Source organism: Eubalaena glacialis, chromosome 7 (genome assembly GCF_028564815.1).
Source record: "Eubalaena glacialis isolate mEubGla1 chromosome 7, mEubGla1.1.hap2.+ XY, whole genome shotgun sequence".
In the NCBI taxonomy this organism is placed as follows: domain Eukaryota; kingdom Metazoa; phylum Chordata; class Mammalia; order Artiodactyla; family Balaenidae; genus Eubalaena; species Eubalaena glacialis.
Window position 1 is genome coordinate 91,324,321 of NC_083722.1, and position 23,158 is coordinate 91,347,478.

At 40.9% G+C, this 23,158-nt stretch overlaps 1 protein-coding gene across 1 annotated transcript in view; it reads right to left on the minus strand.

Moving 5' to 3' along the window:
- Positions 1-11,729: 11,729 nt before the first annotated feature.
- TAFA4 (TAFA chemokine like family member 4) overlaps positions 11,730-23,158 on the minus strand; it is a 125,272-nt gene continuing 113,843 nt past the window's right edge. The window contains exon 4 of the mRNA XM_061197482.1: positions 11,730-11,881. Within this exon, the coding sequence (XP_061053465.1) occupies positions 11,730-11,881 (152 nt within the window). The remainder of the gene's footprint in view (positions 11,882-23,158) is intronic.

Sequence of the window (23,158 nt, forward strand, 5' to 3'; positions counted from 1 at the left end):
TCTTCATGCCCAACTCTGGTTACTCAGGCAACCAGAGCCTTAGCGTTCCTGGGTTGTAACTTAGAGTTGAAGGTGCCAGCACAAACACCCAAGGGCTTGTGTCTCATTACTTCTTTCCCCTTGCCTTTCACCAGCCACCCTGCCCCGGGGAAAATCCCAACCCTGCATAACCGCTGTGGCAAAGGTGCCGTCCTGTGCGGGTGAGGGGACTCTAAGGAAGGAGGCTGGAGGGTGGGAACCCCACCACCAGGAGACATGGAGACCCGGGGACATTTCAAAGCTAATGCAACCCAGAGGCTCCACCATCCTTTGCGTGCACTGGGCTTGCTTTAGCTGTAGGAGGGCCCATCTGGATCTGGAGATTGTGGTACCATCCAGAGGGAAGCAGGCACTCCAGGTCCAAGGGGGGCTCATTTGCTGGCACATCCTCCCCAGTTCCCTTAGAACCAGGACTGTCCTTAGACCCCCAAGCCTACTCAGGCTCCAGGGATGTGACAGCCGCCCAGTTTTTTGAGGCCTGAGGGGAATAGGGTAGGCATGTCTTTATTTTTTTTAATTAATTGGGGGTGGGTACTACAGATGATTTATAATGTTGTGTGTGTTTATGGTGTGCAGCAACATGATGCCATTCTATATATACAGATATCTGTTCTTTTTCGGAATCTTTTCCCATATAGGTTATTACAGAGTGTTGAGTAGAGTTCCCTGTGCTCTACAGTAGGTCCTTCTTGATTATCTATTTTGTATATATTAGTGCATATATGTTAATCCCAACCTCCTAATTTATCCCTCCTCCCACCTTTCCCCTTTGGTAACCATAAGTTTGTTTTCTAAGCCTGTGAGTCTGATTCTCTTTTGCAAATTAGTTCATTGGTATCAATTTTTAAATTCCACCTATAAGTGATATCATATGATACTTGTCTTTCTCTGTCTGACTTACTTCACTTAGTACGATCATCTCTAGGTCCTTCCATGTTGCTGCAAATGGCAGTATTTCATTCTTTTTTATGACTAATAAATAGCTCATTGTATATATGTACCATATCTTCTTTATCCATTCCTCTGTCGATGGGCATTTAGGTTGCTTCCATGTCCTGGCTATTGTAAGTAGTGCTGCAATGAACATTGTGGTACATGACTCTTTTTGAATTATGGTTTTCTCAGGGTATATGCCCAGTAGTGGGATTGCTGGGTCGTATGGTACTTTTATTTTCAGTTTTTTAAGGAACCTCCATACTGTTCTCCATAGTGGCTGTATCAATTTATATTCCCACCAACAGTGCAAGAGGGTTCCCTTTTCTCCACACCCTCTCCAGCATTAATTGTTTGTAGACTTTTTGATGATGGCCATTCTGACTGGTGTGAGGTGATACTTCATTGTAGTTTTGATTTGCATGTCTCTGATAATTAGTGATGTTGAGCATCTTTTCATGTGCTTTTTGGCCATCTGTATGTCTTCTTTGGCGAAATGTCTGTTTAGATCTTCAGCCCCTTTTTTGATGGGTTTTTTTTTTTTTTTGACATAGAGCTGCATGAGCTGTTTGTATATTTTGGAGATTAATCCCTCATCGGTCACTATGTTTGCAAATATTTTCTCCCATCCTGTGGGTTGTCTTTTTGTTTTGGTTATGGTTTCCTTTGCTGTGCAAAAGCTTCTAAGTTTAATTAGGTCCCATTTGTTTATTTTTGTTTTTATTTTCATTACTCTAGGAGGTGGATCAAGAAAGATACTGCTGCAATTTATGTCAAAGGCTGTTCCGTCTATGTTTTCCTCTAAGAGTTTTATAGTGTCTGGCCTTACATTTAGGGCTTTGGTCCGTTTACTTTTGTGGCTGGTGGTAGAGAATGTTCTAATTTCTTTTACATGTAGCTGTCCCGTTTTCCCAGCACCACTTATTGAAGAGGCTGTCTTTTCTCCATTGTGTATTCTTGCCTCCTTTGTTGTGGATTAATTGACCATAGGTGCATGAGTTTATTTCTGGGATTTCTCATCCTGTTCCATTGATCTATATTTCTGTTTTTGTGCCAGTACCATATTGTCTTGATTCCTGTAGCTTTGTAGTATAGTCTGAAGTCAGGGAGTCTGATTCCTCCAGCTCTGTTTTTTTCCCTCAAGACTGCTTTGGCTGTTCGGGGTCTTTTGTGTTTCCATACAAATTGTGAAAAATTTTTGTTCTAATTCTGTGGAAAATGCCATTGGTAATTTGATAGGGATTGCACTGAATCTGTCAATCGCTTTGAGTAGTATAGTCATTTTCACAGTATTGATTTTTCCACTCCAAGAACATGGAATATCCTTCCATCTGTTTGTGTCATCTCTAATTTCTTTCATCAGTGTCTTATAACTTTCAGAGTAGAGGTCTCTTGTCTCCTTAGGTAGGTTTATTCCTAGGTATTTTATTCTTTTTGATGCAATGGTAAATCAGATTGTTTCTTGAATTTCTCTTTCTGATCTTTCATTGTCAGTGTACAGAAATGCAACAGATTTGTGTGTATTAATTTTGTATTCTGCAACTTTACTGAATTCATTAATGATGAGCTCTCGTAGTTTTCTGGTAGCATCTTCAGGATTTTCTATGTATAGTATCATGTCATCTGCAAACAGTGACACTTCTTCTTTTCGGATTTGGATTCCTTTTATTTTTTTCTTCTCTGAAAAAGAAGGACTTCCAAAACTATGTTGAATAAAAGTGGTGACAATGGACATCCTTGCCTTTTTCCTGATCTCAGAAGGAATGCTTTCAGTTTTTCACTGCTGGGAATGATGTTTGTTAGCTGTGGGTTTCCAATAGTCTTTTTTTAATAAATAAAAAAGAATACAGTTAGTTATTCTTTTAAACTCAAGTAGAAATTCAATAGTATAGTACACAAAGGGTCAGATAGATACATTTTTGTGTATAAGGGTGGACAATTTCCCCAACAACTCCGAGGGGGTCTTAGGAAGGTTTATTAAGTGCTGTCGAATTTAAAGTGTGAACAGAGTTCCACCTTTCCAAGGGCGTGTGCTAAAAGGGTATATATGTTTTAGAGCAGCAGATCAGAACCTGAGAGAGTTCTCTAAAAAATCAAGGAGGTCGCAGGTTCCTTTGGAGAGACCCTGGCTGAGTCCACAGCCTAGCTGGGCAGCTGAAAGTTCTAAGATAGAAGAACTGAATGTCTCTCGGGTATTGAGACCACATGTGCCACAATCAGAGGGCCTGAGCCTGACATGACTGATATCCTCCTTTGGTATCTTTGCTTTAAATTTTGTAAAAATACAGGAAAGTCTCCTATCTACTCCCCTACAGGAAAAGAAAAGGAATGATAACGTTAAAATGCTTCTCAAAGAAAGCCCCATTTCAGGGCTAACTTGTGAACTAGGTAAAAAGAACACTTGGAAGCAATAATGGATGAAATGGCAGCTTTGATACCTGCCATTTTCCCAAATGGACTATTTATTCCCTGATAGTAGTTTATATCCTAGAAACGAACCTCACGGTGAAGCAGTGTCATTTCTACTTGATCTTATTTGGGATACGAGATGAGATGTGTGGCTGAAAAACTAAGACATTATTTCATGTGCCATAAAATCTCCTCTTTTTTTTTTAACTCGCTTTCTTACAGTGGAAGGTCTTATACACTAAAGGCAGCAGAATACACGTAGAACATCATGAATGTGCCTCAACTTAATAAAATCTTCCTACATTTTAAATTCTACTTACTGCTAGATAGGTTTGGGAGAAGAAACTAAGTAGTAATCTATATATAAATGCCAAGTTTGACATATAGTAAACATCCCCAACATGAAACTTTGTGTAAAGTTGTTTTCCACATTTATAATAAAAATTTGCAAGCCTAAGAATGTTAACACCAAGTCTTAAGGCATAAAATAATCACAAAAACATATACGCCATACACCATCAGTAAAATGAATTTTTTACTTACTAACATGAGAGTAACAATTCTGGTAAGCGTCTAGTCAGTCAAATTCAAACAAATAGCTATCACCTCATCCCATTCCTTCTGCAAGAATAAAATCAAATAGATGTAATTGTTACTGCTACAAACAATATGATAGTATTATTTTCCCCTGTAACTGTGAAAGGACGCAGATAATCAACAGCGCAGAAAGTATGTTTTTGGCATTTCTTAGTATATAAAATGTATGCCATATTATTATAATGGTATGTGTTTTAATAACATTATGCATTTAAAATCTGGGTCACTTACTTTTCATCTGTAATATGTTTCTGCATGACAGCATCTGCGAATATGTGGAGACACGTCTGCTGCAAAATCATTAAACCAAGAAAAAAATGACTCAGGTTTTACTTACACTTAAAGAAAGAAGATGAGTAACACATAAGTAGGGAAGGAGCTAGGAATAAATCACAGTCTAAAAATTCTGCATTTAAAGGCTTTTGTCTTGGAGTTAACAAAATACTGTAATATAATTGCCATAAACTGGATCTAAGATATCACCCTTGATCTAAACAGAAACTGTTTTATATTTTCAATGATTGATTTACCTCTCTGACTACACTGCAGCCATAAAAATCCCAACAGGTTTTCTTTCTGTTGTGGATATGTCATGATAGAGCTTTGGTTATAAAATATTGGAATTGATACCCTTCCTTCGTACTCGGTAAAACGGCGCACAGAAGTTAAAATGGGAGCATTTTATTTCTGCTAACCTGCCAATAGAACCTCTAATGCAAAGATTTTAGATCGTCAAAAGCAATACTACAACTGCACACACAACAACCCCAGTATAAGTCCTTCTATTCTTCCAGGTTTATAAAATAAATTTTCATCACCAGTTAATCAGAGTTCTTTAATCTATATAGGCCAAAATGTTCTGCCAAAATGTTTTGTCATTTGGACCCCTTTCAGATTTCCTTCAGCCCTTGCGTTAAAGTAAAGTTCAAGAGAGGAAGAGAATGAGATCCTCGGAAACAGGTCCGTGCTCCTTTGTAAATGTAGAAAGAAACTGAAGACCCCGTATTCCTTCAGAGGTGATCCATTCTGAAACCTCTAGTTTGTGCCTCCAGAGCTTCTTGGAGGTATGTTCCTTAGTAATCCAGATAGGATGTCAGTTGTGTGTGCGGCAGCCCATAGGTATAATTCACTGTAATAAAATCAGGAAGCAGAGAAGGCTGGGACAGTTAAGTAAATGCCACCCTTCAGAGCACAGATATGCAAATGTGATGTGGGTGAAATCCAAGACAATTTCCTGCAAAGGGCCCAGGACAGCAGTCCAAACAAGAGAGCGCTGCATCCTGTCGCTCCTCCAGGGTTGAAGCACACCTCTCTCTTTGCTACCGTGTTACCTAAAATGAATTTTAAAAGTTAGCATTCGACACCCCATACCCACCAAAGATAACCCTTCCTGTTACCGGACCCATAAATCCCTGTCTGTGTCACATGCATAGAATTTAATAGTGGGCATCTTTATCTGTAACCAACTTCGCCAAATCAGCTGTTCAAATCAAATTCTTCTTTACATGTCTTGCTTTTAGGTTGCAAAGAAAAACACACCCAAAGCCTTCCACAACATGGTATTAGCGCCCTAGCTCTGTATCTTGGTGAGTTATAAAAAATCCCATCAGATTAGGTACATTCATTGCCCATCAAGTTAACTCATGCATGCTAAGCATGCTTTGTTAATGGGGCTAAAATATGCCCAAATGAACGCTGATTTAAATCAGTGTATGTCAAGATCAGAATGTTGCCTTTCTTCATTTTTTTTTTTAAGGTTGTTAACTTACATTAACTTTCTTTTTCAAAAATAGGTTATTTTATTAAACTACTGTATTTACTGGAAACATACATCCATTAAAAAGTGTGTTGTTTCTTCCATTTTTAAGCACCCAGGCTCATCATGGCTTAGGATCTAAGGCAACAGGCCTGCGGTTTCTATAGTTTGATTTCATCATGTAAGAAATTGTACAGGTTAGATCATCAATACACCAGCTGTGGATACATAAATAAAAACATAATACTTTAACATGTCTACACCATCAAAATACTTTTAAAGTAAACTATATTATTTGATCACACAGTCATCACGCCTGGGCTTTAGACCCAATCAGGTATTTATTCAAACCTCAGGTATGTTTTAACTGACAGACGGCCTTGATTTATGTATTCTACACTACAATTGCTCTTTTGTTTGTGCTGGGGAAGACTACATAGCAAACAAAATGAAAATCCCTGTCCTCATAGAACTTAGTTAGAACAGGGATTGGTATACTTTTTCTCTAAAAGACCAAACAGTAAAATATTTTCCATTTTGCAGGCCATGTAGTCACTATCACAACTTCTCAGCTCTGCCTTTATACCACGAAAGCAGCCACAGACAATACATAAATTAATGGGCATTGCTTTATCCCAGTAATACTTTACTTATGGATGTCGAAATGTGGATTTCATATAATTCTCATGTGTTATAAAATATATTCCTTTTGCTTTTTTTTCCCAACCATTTAAAACGCAAAGCTCCTTCTTCCTCTGTTTTTTGTTGTTGTTGTTAATGGCCTGTGAGCTAAAGGCTGCATCTGGCTTGCAAGACATCACTTGCCGATTCCTATTCTAGAGGAAAAGGGCTGGACAAATAGGTAAATAGTATGTCAACAGGTGATATGAGCTATGGAGGAAAGTAAAAGCAATACTCTGGAGACCAATACTGGGGCAGGGAGGGGAGAAGCCTAGTGTTTCATAGAGGGTTGTCAGGGAAGGAGGTATTTATGGAGGTACTTGATGGAAAGGAGCCAGCCCTGACTCTCTGGGGGAAGAACTTTCCAGGGAGAGGTAAATGCAAGGACTTCGGCCTTTTTCTGACTGAGGCAGAGAGATGCGACAAGGGAGGCAGGGCCAGGCTATCCACTTAAAGGGATCCCTTTGGCTGAAGTGATAAAAGAGGAAGGCGGCAGGGTTTGTGACAAATAAAGGGTGTAAGAGAAAGAGGAAGCAAGGACAACTCCAAGGTCTTTGGCCTGAGCGACCAGATGATGAAGCTGGTCATTTTCTGAGCTGGGAGGGACTCTCTCTCCGCCTAAGCTGCTTCTTCATCTGCTAAGTGGAGGACAGTAGCATCGGCCCCCTTCAGTTGTAGTGAAAAGGGAATGGAAAGCACATGAGGTTAGTGTTCAGGAAATGGTGGCTCTTGTCATGTTAGCTCTTTCTGGATCTTTCTTTCATGCATCTATTTAAAACCCAACCATGTTTATAGCCAGCCAACTACCAATCTACATCTAGGATGTACTTCTCAAAAGCATCTTATTTGAGAGGAAGCTCATTCTCCATGCCCAGCTTGTTCTGGAGCCTCTCTGCACCGAAGGTCGGCTGATAAGCCATTGATACTTTCCGATTTAGTTTCTTTTAAAATACTTGTTGTGCTGATTGATTGTATATGGAAGGTTCGTTGTTATTTTGGTGGATAAACAGTTGCTATCGTGTCACTATTAGCTCCAGTCTCATGTGACAGGGTACCCTGAGGAGTTCAGGCTCTGGCTCTAGGGATCAGAGAAGATAAGAGTTCAGGATAAAGGAGTCATCTCGGCTAGACCTTGAAAGCAGGTAAAATTTTAGAAGTGGGAGGAGATGAGGAGGAAGGCCATGGGGTATGGAAATACATGGCCTATTTGGTGAGCGGCCGTGAAAGCCCATCCCAAGATGCTTATACTCTATATTTTCTACCAGTTACCAAGGGGGATCCATCGATGGTCTCCACCAGGGAGGAACCTGGGCGGGGAGTTTACCCTGGTGGCACAGAAAGCAGAGTAAAGGCCAGTTAAAGGCAAGAACAGAGAGCAGGTGGGGAGCTCAGAAAACTAGGGATCCCAGCATACTGCTTGCTCGTCAGAATCACCCTAAGAACAATTTCTTCAAAGTATGGTTTTTTAAGCCCCATCCAGAAACATCCTATAACGAGGCTCAAAATAGTTTGTTTTTGACAAGTTCCCATGATGATTTTCCTGTAGCCACTGACACCATTAAGTAATTTAACATCGTGGTAGAGAGGATGAGGATGACCCGTCGCTGTAGTCCAAGAGACAGAGGACAAAGGTATCGATTTGAGTCATGTGAGGAAGATACTAGAAGGACGTTGGTCATCTTAGACGTTGAGGGTGAGGGAGGTTTTGAAGAGAAAGCCTGTTGTTTAATTTCTTACCTCCTACGTCTAGGTTTTCCAGTACGAAATATTGGAAACAAAACAACTGGACACGTGATAGAAACTTTGAAGAACAAAAGGAAGTACGAAAGAATCAGGTAGGATGCTTACAAACAACTACTAAAGAAAACGACCCTATTCTAGAAAGCACAGTTTTCCCACCTCAGCACCACTGGCGTGTGGGGCTGTATAACTCTTTGTTGTGGGCACTGTGCTGTGCATTTTAGGAGCATCCCTGGCCTCTACCCACACAGATGCCCATGGCAAGCCCCCTCCCCGACGTGTGACAACTAAAAATGTCCTCAGACGTTGCCAAATGTCCCCTTGAGGGCAGACTTGCCCCTCATTGAGAATTACCGCTCTAAACACATACCTCTTCACTCTTAGTAGACGTTTTAAAATCAGGAACATTGAAAAATCTAAAACTTCTCAAAATTCAATGTGAATTGCTTACATTTGCAAACTACAAAAAGCCCGGGCAAGTCATTGCCTTTGGTGCTAAGAGGACATTGCACACGTGTTAGGAGCCTTAATACTTAATGCAACTCAAATAAATAGGGAGAAATGATTTGGCACATTTAGCAGGGTGGAGGTAATAAAACTCAGAAGTGAATTAAGGAAAATTGAGGCAGGATGACAGAGAGTCAGTTATATTTTCCCACAAAGCAGTAGCTGCCCCCTCTCTGGGGATACTGAAAACTATACCAGCGGAATAAACTCAATGCCAACCTTCCTGGTTAGGGAATTGTCTCCTCTCGCATTCCTATCATCTTCATCTAAGGCTATTAATATCTCAAGTTGACTGCTAACTTTGTCACATTTGCACTTAAGTGGAAAATAAAATTCGGACCTAGATGGCTTACTGCAGATAATCTGATTTTTTAGGCTTTCTGTGTTTTGATGCTGCTGTGCATCAACTGTTAAGGACAATAGAAACTATTTTGTTGTTATATAGTTAATACCCCCCTCGAGGGAGGTAATTGTTCTACCTTTATAGGACTGCTGTCTCACCTGGGGTGTAAGGTCCAGTGTCGATTTTAAGGTACAGCTTCTGTGAGTACCAAGCGCTTCACTGAAGCCAGTCACGGCTCCACAAAGGAAGTTACTCTATGTACAGAAGCTCCATAAAAGACGTAAAATGTTTCATATAGTTCAAGTCACACTGACTTGGATTAATAAAGGAAACAAAGTTTTATGACTTAGAGATTATCCTCCAGTGCTGTATCGTCACTTAAAAAAAAAAAAAAAAAAAAAGTAGCTACGTATCATGAGGGCTGGGGGAACTGTATTATGCTTCTACAACTTTCCCAAGTGCTAAATGAAACGTCACTACCGTTGAGCATGTAGCTTGAGCTAACTTCTAACCCCCAGCACACAGAGCCAAAATGGCCCTCAAGGTTTGCTTCCTGCAACTGCCCTCGCTCTCGGCACATAAATAGAGAGGGAGCTGCTGGAGCAGGGGACCCCTTAGACACATTCATTTCTGGACCACAGCTGGCTGGTGCTCGTGTCCTTATTTTATATTTATATGTAAGAGTCAATACAAGAATAATCTTTCAAAATATAATTTCCTAGTCGACAAGAAACACGTTGAAGGACATTTTTTTTTTTTTTTTATCGTTGATGGATTTAAGACCCTGGCTCCTTGGCCACTCCAAGATTTTGATTTAGGAGGGGGTGAGGGAAGAAGGGCTTGAAAGGGGCGCATTGGGGAAGGATGGTGGAATCATCTTAAGGCAGGATTTGCTTAACAAGCACACTTGGGTTTACACAGATTGGAAGTGTATGGGGAGTTGGTTAGAAGAAGAGCTGATAAAAAGGATGGCAGTGCTAACCTCCTTCCCCCTCCAGCAACCTCCACGAGCTTCTACTGCCCTGGACATAAAAGCATAGATCAGGTCATTTAACCTAGTTATCATGCTATCACTAACAAGGACACGTTAGTTGATAATTGCAATTAATGTTAAAATGGTCGCGATTTTGAAATTATTTTACCTAGATAATAAGGAACTAATCAAATCACTTACTATATACTATTGGTAATTTGGGGTATGACAAATATCAGCTAAAATCTACATTTAAAATGTATTATAAAACCTTGTTTTATAATCGTATGTTGTAGATGTAATCTTTTATTAATGACATGTTTAAATATTTATTTTATAAAATCTTGTTTATTATTTATAAAATCTTGTTTATTATAATACCCCACGTACACACATAGGAGGAGAACTCACCTGCTCTTGACCTCAGGGGTTGAAAATGATTGAGAGCACGAGTAATTCCAAATACTCATAAAGGGGAAACTGTAAGCAAGATGAGAAACGCTTCAAGAGATGTTATACCTCCTCAGGGGCCAAAGCTGACACAGCAACCAGAACTAAACAGTCATCCCATTCCAGTGTGCCTAGCTCATTAGAATCCTAGAATGACCAGTTTTATTAATATTTCCATTCGAGCAATAGTTGCGGAGACATTCAGCTGGCTCCGGGACGATTTGGGTAAGCAAAACAGCGAGGGGCCCTGACTTCACAGCTCTCCTCCTAGACAGAAAGCTGTCAGTATGAAGCAAATAAGTATAGCACTCCCTGTAAAATGTAACTATAGTACCGTGCTCAGAGATACAGGGAGCGTGAATCCTATCAGTGAAGGATTCCCTGAAGAAATAACGGTGAACTAGAAAAGAAAGGCGGAAGGCACATTCCTTTGCAACTGTAAAGGCACCACAGAAAGAAGGACTAACGGAAGGCCGAGACGGTTGGAGCAGAAAGAAGGAAGGGAGGTAGGTAGTTTGCCAGGTTATTTATGTAGGGCCAGACAAGCAGAGGCTAGCTAAGGAACCCAGAGAAGCCACTGAAAAATGTGGAGGTGACTAGCTTAGTAGATCTGCAATTCGCAAAAACGACTAGAGTCATCCTGTGGAGAACAGACTGGGAGGGAATCAAGAGCGGATGTGAGGCCGCAACCTCAGTCATCCAGATGAGACACAATGGCGGACCTCAGGGGGTATGTAACCATGGGGATGCAGAATCGTGGAGGGATTTGGGAGTAACAATCCCAAAGACAAAATAATAGACTGGACAGGAGGAGATGAGGAAGAAGTTAAATTTCTGGCTCAAGAACCGGGTGGAAAATGGAGTCTTTCAAAGCCAGAAAGAGGAAGATTTGGGGAGGAAACTATTGACTCAGAAGGCTTGAATTAGAGTCTTCAACCATTAAATCTCCTCTTAGGCAGTAGGTCTTTCTGTTTGAGTGAATCATCTGGAGGTGGATTCCTGCCATACTGCTTTGATACACAGGACTGTCAACTCTGAAACCTTTACTTGAAATCGGCCCGTGAAGGAGCTGAACTGAATTCAGTAGCCCTGCCTAAAATAATGTGTTTCCCCATCAAATCACTGCTCTAGAAAATCTGAAGCTAAGGGTGATGCTGAGAAATGGGCTTTTCAAAGGGCCAAGGTCATAGAGGGGCCCTGCCCAAGCAGGTTTATCAACATAAAAGAAGGCTGTCCTCTTGATGGCAGGATGAAATGAAGGGGGGGAGACCCCGCAGGTAATGATATACTGAGGTTGTAAATTACAGTTGGGTTTTGTCTGTACTTGCCTTTGTAGTTTTGACTTTATTGCCACTGCTACAGGACCAACCTGAGTGATCTGGCAGCACTTTGCAATCCTCTCCTTCCAAACAAGGATTCATGTGACACCACCATTTCTGAATCACAATGGAAGCTGGAAGACAAAGCCAAATAATATTTGGGACATTGTTTCTTCCTCCAAATACAGATAACATAAAGCTCAACATTGATGAGTACACTGGCTTCCAAGATTGCTTATGGTGAAATCTTGTAAGTAAAGAATCCAATCAGCCATATATTATACAGAAAAAAAACTGTTTCTTTTTATGCAGCTGGCTAACCGATTATGATGTAGTTAGTGAGATCTCACACTGTGCAGTACGCCTGCCCGGGTTTGAATTTGGCTGTGCTACTTTTGAAGGACCTTGGACTAGCTTTTTTACCCTCAGCTTCAGTTTCTTCATCTGTACGATGGGAATAAAAACAGAACCTTGCCAGAAGATGGCAAGAGGATAAAGCCAATCCGTGTGAAAGTCTTGGCTGACTTTGGACCAGTCACTATGTTGTCAGAAAATGTTCACTATTATCGTGGTCTCCGTCTCTGGTTGCAGGTTATAATGGTGGACGCGGATACTGCAGTTGTGTTTGATACTCTTTTGTTTTCAACAGCAGAGACTAAGAACAGTCAACATTTTCAGCACACAGGGTGCCTCATCTCTCCACGCCATTCCAGCAAGGTGGGTAACCACTTGAGTCAACTACTAGACGCAAGTTAAGATGGGAGGGGCGGGCCACCCCCTCACATGCCTACATTCTCGACTAGTCAGTTAGCTTCCCTGTGAATTCCCTTTCCTCTTCATCTCACCATCCCCACAGCAGTCTGCCAATAAAATGATTGATGTTTTAAGCCTCTGAATCAGAAACTAGCACCCCAGATCTCTGGGTTTGCAGGCAGATGAAGAGAAGTTAAGAAAAAACCATCACCTTGATGGTTATTCCCATAGATTTCAAAGGACAAAAAAGATTGTGATTGATTGATTTTTAAAGGTGAACCCACCCTGCAGGCTGGTATCGGACAAAGCTCCAAAGCTGGGGATAGTATGTGTGGATTGGGGGTGGAGGTAGTTTAGCCTTGTTTTTTTCCTTTTTTCTTTTTTTGGGGTCAAAACAGTAACACGTTGACTAAAAAAAAAAAAAATTATACCCCAATGGATTTTACCACTGCCTCAGAAGTCTGAAACTAAAGTTCAAGAAAAAGCAGCCATCCACAGGCCCACCTTGGAGAAATCCAGACCACCACCATAAAGTAAGTGACACCAATTTTATGACTTCCCAGTGCCTAGAAAAGTTGGGTTTACACTACACTGTAGTCTATTAAAGGTGCAGTAGCCTTATATCTAAAAAAAAAAAACCTCGGTGTACCTACTGTAATTAAAAAATATTTTATTGCTCAAAATTGCTAACCATCACCTGAGCATTTAGCGAGTCATATTCTTTTTGCCAGTGGAGGGTTTGAAATACTGCAAGAACTACCAAAATGTGACACAAATACACAAAGTAAGCAAAGGCGGTTGGAAATATGGCACTGATAGACCACCGCCTCAAACCATCAGTTTGTAAAAACGCAGTATCTGAAGTACAATGAAATGAGGTATGACTGTAAATCCTAAGAGCTACTTTTTCTTGAGTGCAGGACACATCGCCAAATGTCCTGCCTGCATTTGCTAATTTCAAATTCACTACAACTCTGAGGTTCAAAGTGGTTATTTTTTTTCTGCGTTTTACAGACAGGAGAAAACTGAGGTCTGGTGGTATTAAGTGAGTTGCCCAGAGTCACCCTTTTTCCAAGTAGCCAAGCAGCATTTGAACAGAGGCAATCTAACGCTGCTGCCAACACTTAGTATGTACCCACTCCCTCACAGCAGAGATCTCTACTAGAGGCAATGACAAAAGTAGGTAACGGAGGAAGCCGGTGCATTCCAAACTCTTCTCCTGTCAGGCAAATGCGATGTGGCAGGATGAGGGCATAGGATTGTTCCATTATTGGCCGAAGTAACCAGATACTGTGTTTTCTCCACATGCAGCCACCGTTCCAGATTCTGGCCAAATACTGAGCTATGTATCCAGTGAGTCTCATCCAAACCAATAGTACATGAGTCAGGCAGATTTGTGATCTAGAATAACCAAGTGCTATTTAAATCAGGAAGTGCCAACACTGAGAAAGGCACGTAGCTAAATGGGTTATTTATTTTGTCAGAGACTGACACTGCACTTGAGTGGACGGACACACTGGGGCCATGTCTGACAAAGTTACATTCTTTTCAGCCCCCGACATCACAACGGTTTCACCTTCAAATTGTATGGAGCTGTGTCATTTTCAAAGCACTTTTATATACTGTATTCCCTTGTGATGGTCCCAAGAACCTTCAGAAGCAAGAAGGGGAGGTGGAGGGTTCCAGATACAAAAACCAGAGCTTCCCACAAAGTGAGTAATACTTGAATCGAGACTCTGTATCCATCAGTCTTTCTACGTATACCACAATTTGCAGTAATAGTTTAGATTAATAAGTGCTACACAAAACTGACCATCTTCATAGGGCCGACCAGTCATTCATTATTTTCTGAGTACCTTAGTTTGGCCCCAAGTAGATATAAAGATAAACAAGAGGTGGTTCCCAGCCCTCAATTTAAAATGCCATCTTCAGGACTGGAAAAGTTATATAAACGTTGACAGAGCTTAGTTATATTTGCACAGAGTTGAAAGTGAAGCTGAGATACTTTTTAAAAAGTCTTTAAAACTGTTCCTTAGACAAACTTTCTTCCACTCAGCAGTGGAAAGGTATGTACTCTTGACAGGTATCAGAGCTACATGGATGATTCAAAAGAAGCTTTGACAGATGGCTAGTGATCTGTCCAGGTGAAGGCAGGAGGGGCAGTGAACGGCCACCTGGAAGCCAGGAGACCCACGTGGCTCAAGTGAGGGGTCAGCAGGGAAACAGTGGGCGTTCAGCTGAGAAAGGTGGTCTGGGAAACAAACTTGAGGGACTGTCAAGGACAATTTAGGACTTGATTCTCTAAGCAGTGGGAAGCCATGGAAAGTTTCTGAGCAAGGTAGTGCAACAAGCCAGGAAAACCTATGTCCCTGGAAGGGTGAGTCTGGCAGGGACGATGAAAGAATTTAGAACAAACAGGTGCCTGACAGGGAAGACCAACTGAGGTGTGAGTGAGGGGAGAAATCTGGGAATAAACTCTCCGTAGAGGAAATAGATTGAATTAGATATTATCTCAGCTTCACAGCAGAGAAACGCTAGTACCTCCTCACTGGACTCAGGGGAATCTGAAATAATCCTGATGCCAAATCTAGAAAAGGAGCTTGAGGTGGGGAAAATGATGGATTCACGCTTTCATCACAGAAAAATATGCCAATTCTCAACTACAGCATTGCCTAGTATTTTGTTTAAGGATTTAAGTGTAATAATTTATTTAAATAAATACAAGAAGGAAGCATACACAATCAAGCCCTTTGGAAACTATTTACCACTGTCCTTTCATTTCGTTGGGAAATACAGAGCGATAAAGACAGATTCACAACAGACTCCTTAAAATAGCAGGCTGCCCTGGAATTTCAAATATTTCTATTTGTAAAAAAGACTTCATGTTCATATTTGATAGAATACATTGAGTGAGGAGCCCTATAAGTAGACACTTTATCCAGGTAAAGTTTCTTCATGAAAGACTTAATCGCAAATATTCTTTCAGAAAAGAGAGACATGATAAGAGGCATCCCAGTAGCCAAAATACAAGTTTCAAATTCCTTTATGAGTTAAGGATTGACTAAGGAACTCCCGGCTAAGCTGAAAACCAACAGAGGGTTTGACCCGACAATGACTAAGGTGATTAAACAGCCCGGAAGTTTCAGCTTTGAGTGCATACGGGGTAGGGCTATGAGCTGAGACAAAAGACTCAGAAGTAGGATTCTATTAAAATAACTCTTGAGAACATCTGCCCACTTAACTGAGTCTTGCCTCCACAGGAAAATAAGTTTGTAGGAGGCATACATGTTTTTTTTCCTGGTGCCAAATACCATAATATACTTTACATGAGAAAGTGTCTTGTCACTTCTATTTTTAAAATGAAATTCTTTAAAAAGCCCCCTGCCTTAGGAAAATACAAAATATCCCTATCTGTCTATCTCCAAGCTGCCGAGCTCTAACGAATTTCTAGCTTTATGCAGAAACGAACTTAAAAAAAGACAGGCAACTAGTACTTTCTATAATGTTGTTTTTTAGGTGAAAATGTAAGGTGACTAAGTAGCTATTGTGCTCCTGGTGCATTTTCTTTACTCTCTGTTGTATGAAATAGATGGAGGTTTTTTGTTTCTAGCCCTTGTCCCAAATAAATACCACTCTATTAAATAAAACACAATATGTATTTATATAGCTATTCAGATAAGCCCGCCTTCGAATAAGACCAACAGGCTCACTTCTCAACAGCAGGCATCTCCTTTGTGGATTTAGTGTGGTTGTATTTACACAGCGTTAAGGCTTTTCTAAAGAAAAGTGTATTTTTACCCTGAAACTACAGACAGAGAGATTAAGAACACATCTTCTGGGAATATATATCATCTAGAAAATGGGAACAGTCACAAGCATAGGTTCTGAGGTTTTAACGTACTGTATCTTTAGCTATTTTGCTCTCACCACTGTTATTTCAAGACACTCACTGTGTTCTTTAAAAATTAAGCCATTTTTTATTAACTTTTAAGATAGGTAGGTAGGTGGAAAGCCCTGCCAATTTATATTTCTGGTTATTCAAAGAAAAGAAGCCATTCCAACCTGACCCAGGTAACATGCATAAAAGCAGTAGTGAGAAGACTATGACTTTTTTAAGGAACCTTTTCCTTGTTCCCACATTTCACAAATGACACAGTATTGTCATCTGCACAGAGTACGGCGGGAGGCTGGGGATGAGGACATACAGACTGCTCTTCTGTGATCCAGGTTTGTCTTCCCAGCTAAATGCCCTCTCACACAAACACATGCACATTTGGCAGAGACCGCTAAGGCAGGGTCTCTTGACCTACGTTTGGGACCAGATCATTCTTTATTGGGGGTGTCTATCCTGTGCATTCACCATGGATATTCAGCAGCATCCCTGGCCTCTACCTGCTAGATGCCAGTAGCACCCTCTCCCCCAGCATAACAACCAGAAGTGTCACCAGACATGGTCAAATGTCCCCCGGGGTGCAGGGAGAAAAATCACCCCCGGCTGAGAAACATTGATCTGTGGTTATCTATGGTGATGATTTAGATGTACTCGGCCCAACATGAGAGGCTATGCTAGATCATCAGACCTCATCAAAGCTTTGGCTGGTGAAAGTAATACTAATTCATGGTAAATATCATCATGCCACCTCTATTCCATGGCTTCCGTCCTCCCTCCACTGTGGGCGATTCCACAAGTCTAACCTTTGTATCTCTCTTTCACACACACAAATCCTGGCTAATCCTGGGCTCACTATGCTGACAGTCTATGTGACCTGTCAGATTCAGAGATCGCATTTTTCCTGCTCAGAAACCTCAGGGTATTTTATATGCACTTTGTTCCTAGCACTTCATACCCTTTCTTATCGGCAGAGTCTGCTTCATCCATTCTCCTTGAATACAAATTCCCAGAAGGCACGCAGTAAGTCCTAAAATTTGATTTGCTCTAAGGCCTTTAATATCACAGGCTCTGTTTACATCTCCAGCTTTGTCTTCTACCATTTCTGAGCCAGACGAGCTGATTCCGCTTCCCAAGGTTGTCCCCTTCATTCTCAGGTGCTCTACGCGCCTGCCCTCCCTAGCTCCTTCCTACCTGGTAAAGTCAGACCGATGGCTTCTCATGGGCACCACCGCTGACCCCTCGTCTGCTTTCTCCATGAGCCCTTCATTTACTAGAGTTTAATTACCAATCTTTCCGAGTAAACTCTGGGCTCCTTGAAAGAAGGACCTGAGTCTAATTATTATGCTACCCTCCAGCATCTAGGACATGCCAGGCACAAATGCACTAAATTAAAACTTGATAAATGAACAAACGTACGCAAGGGGCATGTCCTTCCAACTTCCAAAGTACTTTCTGTAAAGGATACTTCATTGTCGTTTACCTGACCAACACTGACAAGAACTCAGAAAACTGCTTCGTCTGTCAGGTGGCACAGAGAACATAACTGGTAACAAAACCTTGTGAACTCACAACTTAAAGACAGACCCTGCATCTCACCGCACAATCCATAAAGCCATGAAAGATGTCTGCAATACACACAGTAACTCTTGTCCTTAAATAAGTGAAATCTGACATCTCAGAAAAGATATTTGGGCATCAATGAAAGGAAAAAAAAAATAGCTTTAAAAAGTAACTGTCTTCCATTCCTAGGCTTTCGTCTTAAGTTTTTTTAAAACCGATGTTTCGAAAGCATTCACTTTGACAAAATAAATTAAGTTTCATTGTACTACACATTTATCTCATTTTATCCTAAAACGATTCAGCATTATCTCTTGATAAATGTGTAGAATACGGTTCCTACCACAAAACAGCCTTGTCTATGCCAGTAGACGAGTCAAAAGCAAGAATGCTTAACAGCTAAATAGTTTCTGTTTTAGGATCCAAGTAATCATAGCTTTAATCAAATAATTCCCCATCCCTTCTCCCAAATGTGTATTACAGACACATTTCAATAATTCAGGGGGATTTCATAAGTTAATTATTACAAAAAAGCCTGATGGGAGGGGAAAAAGCTATTAGTAAAAGCTATGATTTTATGGAAAAGCAACAAAAAACACCAGATAAGTATCTGTGGTGTGGATTAACAAAAATGCATAAAGATAGTCCAGTATCTACACCAACATTAATAAGTGCCCCCACCAATGTCTTCTTGCCTTGGTTTTAATCTAAATGTAAATTCAAGTAAATTTTGTATTTTAGATCCTCTCTATTCTTAGTGACAAATAAGATAAAAGGAACATATCAGCAGAGACTAGGTCTTCCTACATGCCAATTAGCAGCATGATACTGCATAATTATTATGGGATAAAGATTAAGCAGGTAAAGCTAAAAAGCCCTAATCAAAACATATTCAGATAAAGAACAGATGATCAGGGAGATATGAAAACAAACATACATCCTAACTAGAGCCTAAACTACAACTTCCTACACCTCCTCCGTGACTTTGAGCCAATAAACATTGACTGAGCACCGACTATTTGCCAAGCAATGCTAGTGCAGGGAACACAAATATGAAGACACAATTACAATCCCATCTTTCAGGGTTTTGGTATGCTCTGGCCACCAAATGTTGCACTAAAGTTACAGATTTACATAAAGCTTCTCCTGCACTGCCCCATATAGAAGCTTCTAGTCACAAGTTCCCATGTAAATTTACACTAGCCACATCTCAAATGCTCAAGGGCCACCTTGAGCTTAGCGGCAACCAATCATACTGGACACATATACATCATGCCATATAGATAGGGAGATATACAGAAAGAACATTTGCATCACCACAGAAATTCTACTGTACAGACTCTGCCCCGACACCAAATAATTGGTCTCCATCACTTACTGATCCTCTACACTAGGGCAATCATGGACCCTGTGAGCGTGTTTCCTTTGCCAGAGACACAACCAAAATGTCTTTCAGTAGAAGAACAGCTAAATAAATTATAACCTGTCCAATATAATGGATGCTGTGGAGCAATTAAAAAAACAGGTCAATAGGTACTAGCCCACAAAGAGGTCCATAACCTAATACTAATAGGAATAATGCACATTGGATTAAGAAATATCCAGAGTGATAGCCGTTTGTGTAAAACACATTCATACTGAAATCTACCACATTTTCTACAGACTTGTCTTAAATACACAAGTAGATAGAAAATATATTGACCAAACCCATAGGGTACCCATAGGGTAGAGGCCAAAAGGGATTTTTCCCATATACAAAATTTAAAACAAGCTAGTTTATGATAAGGTATTAGTACTTCCTTTACTAAGAGACAGATGCTAATAGGAACTATTACCCTATCTGTACTTTCCAGGCATCAATAAAAGTGCTTTGAGTATTGTAAAACATTATTTAGATATCTAAGATTTTTATATCCAAATATTCTAAACTAGACAATATAAATACAGTTTGTTATGATTCTTGAGCTCCTGTAGAAGTTTAAAATATACAGAGGCGATGTTGGTTCTGGATAAAATGGCAGACTAGGAAGATCCTGAGCTCACCTCCTCCCATGGACACACCAAAACTACAAATACCTATAGAACAACTATTTCTGAGCATGACCTAGAGACTAGGAGAACATATTTTCTACAACTGAGGCTATAAAGGCCACATCCAAACAGGTACGAAGGGCAGAGATGTGGTCTAGTCAGAACCCACACCCCTGGTGCGGGGACCCACAAGCAGGAGGGATATCACAACCATGAAGCTCCCTGCCGAGGAGCAAAGGGTCCGAGCCCCACATCAACTGCCCCAGCCCGGGGGTCCTGCACCAGGAAGATGAGCCCTTAGAACATCTGGCCTTGACAACTAGTGGAGCTTACGTCTAGGAGAGCTATAGGAATGGAGAAAACTGAGACTCCACTCTTGAAGGATTCACACACAAACTCACTTGCTCCAAGTCCCAGTACGGAGGCACCAGCTTGCAAAGTGCCTGTGTGACACAAGAAGGAAATTCATCGACTAAATTTAGGACACATGCCAGAGGGGCAGGGATCCGGTGGAACTTTCTCCAGGGACGGAAGTGCTGGCAGGAACCCTTTTTTTTTTTTTTTTTTAACTCTCCTTTTACCTAGCTTGCCCAGCACTGATGTGCACCATTTCCGTAACTCTCCATCTACCTAGCTAACACTGTGTGCCCCACCCCGGCATTCCCCTAAGACCCTACCCCGCTGTGATCAGTCCCTCCAAAGTAGCTCCTGCCCTACCTGCTGGGCCACCTCAGCCGTTACCAGTGCCCCTGCAAAATGGTTCTTGCCCCCTACCCCACCCAGCAGCTTGGCTGGCACTGGTGTCCCTCTAAAGCAGCTCCCATTAGGAGAGCTCCACACACCAGCAGTCCCACAAGAGTCATGATCAGGCCTCACAGCCAGTTGTGCCAGAGAAGAGTTCTACACATCAACGTGCCCCATAACAGTCCTGGCCAACCCATGCAACCAGCCAGCCTGGGGGTCAGCCCTGTCCACCAACCAGTGTGTCTGTAGCAATCAAGACTCAACCATAAAAGGAGGGTGCATACAGCCCACACCGGTGATACCTCTGGAGCACCTGGCTCTGGTGACCAAGGGTGACTGTGCCACTGGGCCCCACAGGGCACCTTGTACACAAGGCCACTCTTTCAAGACTGGGAGACATAGCTGACATGCCTCATATGTGTAGTTAGCCAAAATGAGGAGACAAAAACACCTTCCAAATGGAAATAAACAGGAAAAAACACAGAAAAAGAACTAAATGAAATGGAGGTAACCGATTTACCAGCTAAAGAGTTTAAAGTAATAGTCATAAAGACACTCACTGAGCAAAGGAGAAGAATGAATGAACTCAGTGAGAACTTCAAAAAAGGGATAGAACTTCAAAAAAAAATCAGAACTAAAGAATACAGTAACTTCTACTCAATACTCCGTAATGGCCTGTATGGGAAAAGAATCTAAAAAAGAGTGGATGTATGTATATGTATAACTGATTCACTTTGCTGTACACCTGAAACTAATACAACATTGTCAATCAACTATACTCTGATTAAAAAAAAAATACAGTAACTTAAATGAAAAATACACTAAAGGGAATCAACAGCAGATGTAGCAATACTTAGAATAGACTCTAAAACAAAAACTGTAAACAGAGACAAAGAAGGACATTACCTAATGATAAAGGGATCAATCCAACAAGGTATAATGCTCGTAAATATCTATGCACCCAACAGAGGAGCACCTAAACACATAAAGTAAATATTAACAGATATAAAGGTAGAACTTGACAGGTATAATAGGAGGGCTTGAACACCCCACTTACATCAATGGACAGATCATCCAGACAGAAAACCAATAATGAAACATTGGCCTTAAGTGACACATTAGATCAGATGACCTTAATAGATACAGTCCACCAAAAAAAAAGCACACAAAAAAAGTAAACTCAAGATGGATTAAAGACCTAAATGTAAGACCAGATACTATAAAACTCTTAGAGGAAAACATAGGTAGAACCCTCTTTGACACAGACCACAGCAATATCTTTTTCGATCCGTCTCCCAGAGTAATGGAAATAAAAACAAAAAATAAACAAATGGGACCTAATGAAACTCAAAAGCGTTTGCACAGCAAAGGAAACCATAAACAAAATGAAAAGAGAACCCACAGAATGGGAGAAAATATTTGCAAATGATTCGACCAACAAGGGATTAGTCTCCAAAATTTACAAACAGCTCATGTGACTCAGTATCAAAAAACAAACAACCTAATCAAAAAATGGGCAGAAGACCTAAATAGACATTTCTCCAAAGAAGACATACAGAAGGCTAAGAGGCACATGAAAAGATGCTCAACATCACTAATTACTAGAGAAATGCAAATCAACATTATGAGATATCACCTCACACCAGTCAGAATGGCCATCATCAAAAAATCTGCTAACAATAAATGCTGTAGAGGGGGTGGAGAAAAGGGAACCCTCCTACACTGTTGGTGGGAATGTAAATTGGTACAGCCACTATGGAAAACCATATTGAGGTTCCTTACAAACGGAAAAATAGAGCTACCATATGTTCCGGCTCTCCCACTCCTGGGCATATATCCAGAGAAAACCATGGTTCAAAAGGATACAGCACCCAGTGTTCATTGCAGCACTGTTTACAGTAGCCAAGACATGGAAGCAAACCTAAATGTCCATCAACAGATGAATGGATAAAGAAGATGTGGTACATATAGACAATGGAATATTACTCAGCCATTAAAAAGAATGAAATAATGCCATTTGCAGCAACATGGATGGACCTGGAGATTATCATATTAAGTGAAGTAAGTCAGAAAGAGAAAGACAAATATCATATAATATCGCTTATATATGGAATCTAAGAAAACGGATACAAATGAACTTATTTACAAAACAGAAACAATCACAGAATTAGAGAACGAAGTTACAGTTACTGGGGGGAAGGGTGGGGGGAGGGATAGATTGGGAGTTTAGGCTTGACATGTACACACCTCTATATTTAAAATAGATAACCGGGCTTCCCTGGTGGCGCAGTGGTTGAGAATCTGCCTGCTAATGCAGGGGACACAGGTTCGAGCCCTGGCCTGGGAAGATCCCACATGCCGCGGAGCAACTACGCCCATGAGCCACAACTACTGAGCCTGCGCGTCTGGAGCCTGTGCTCCGCAACAAGAGAGG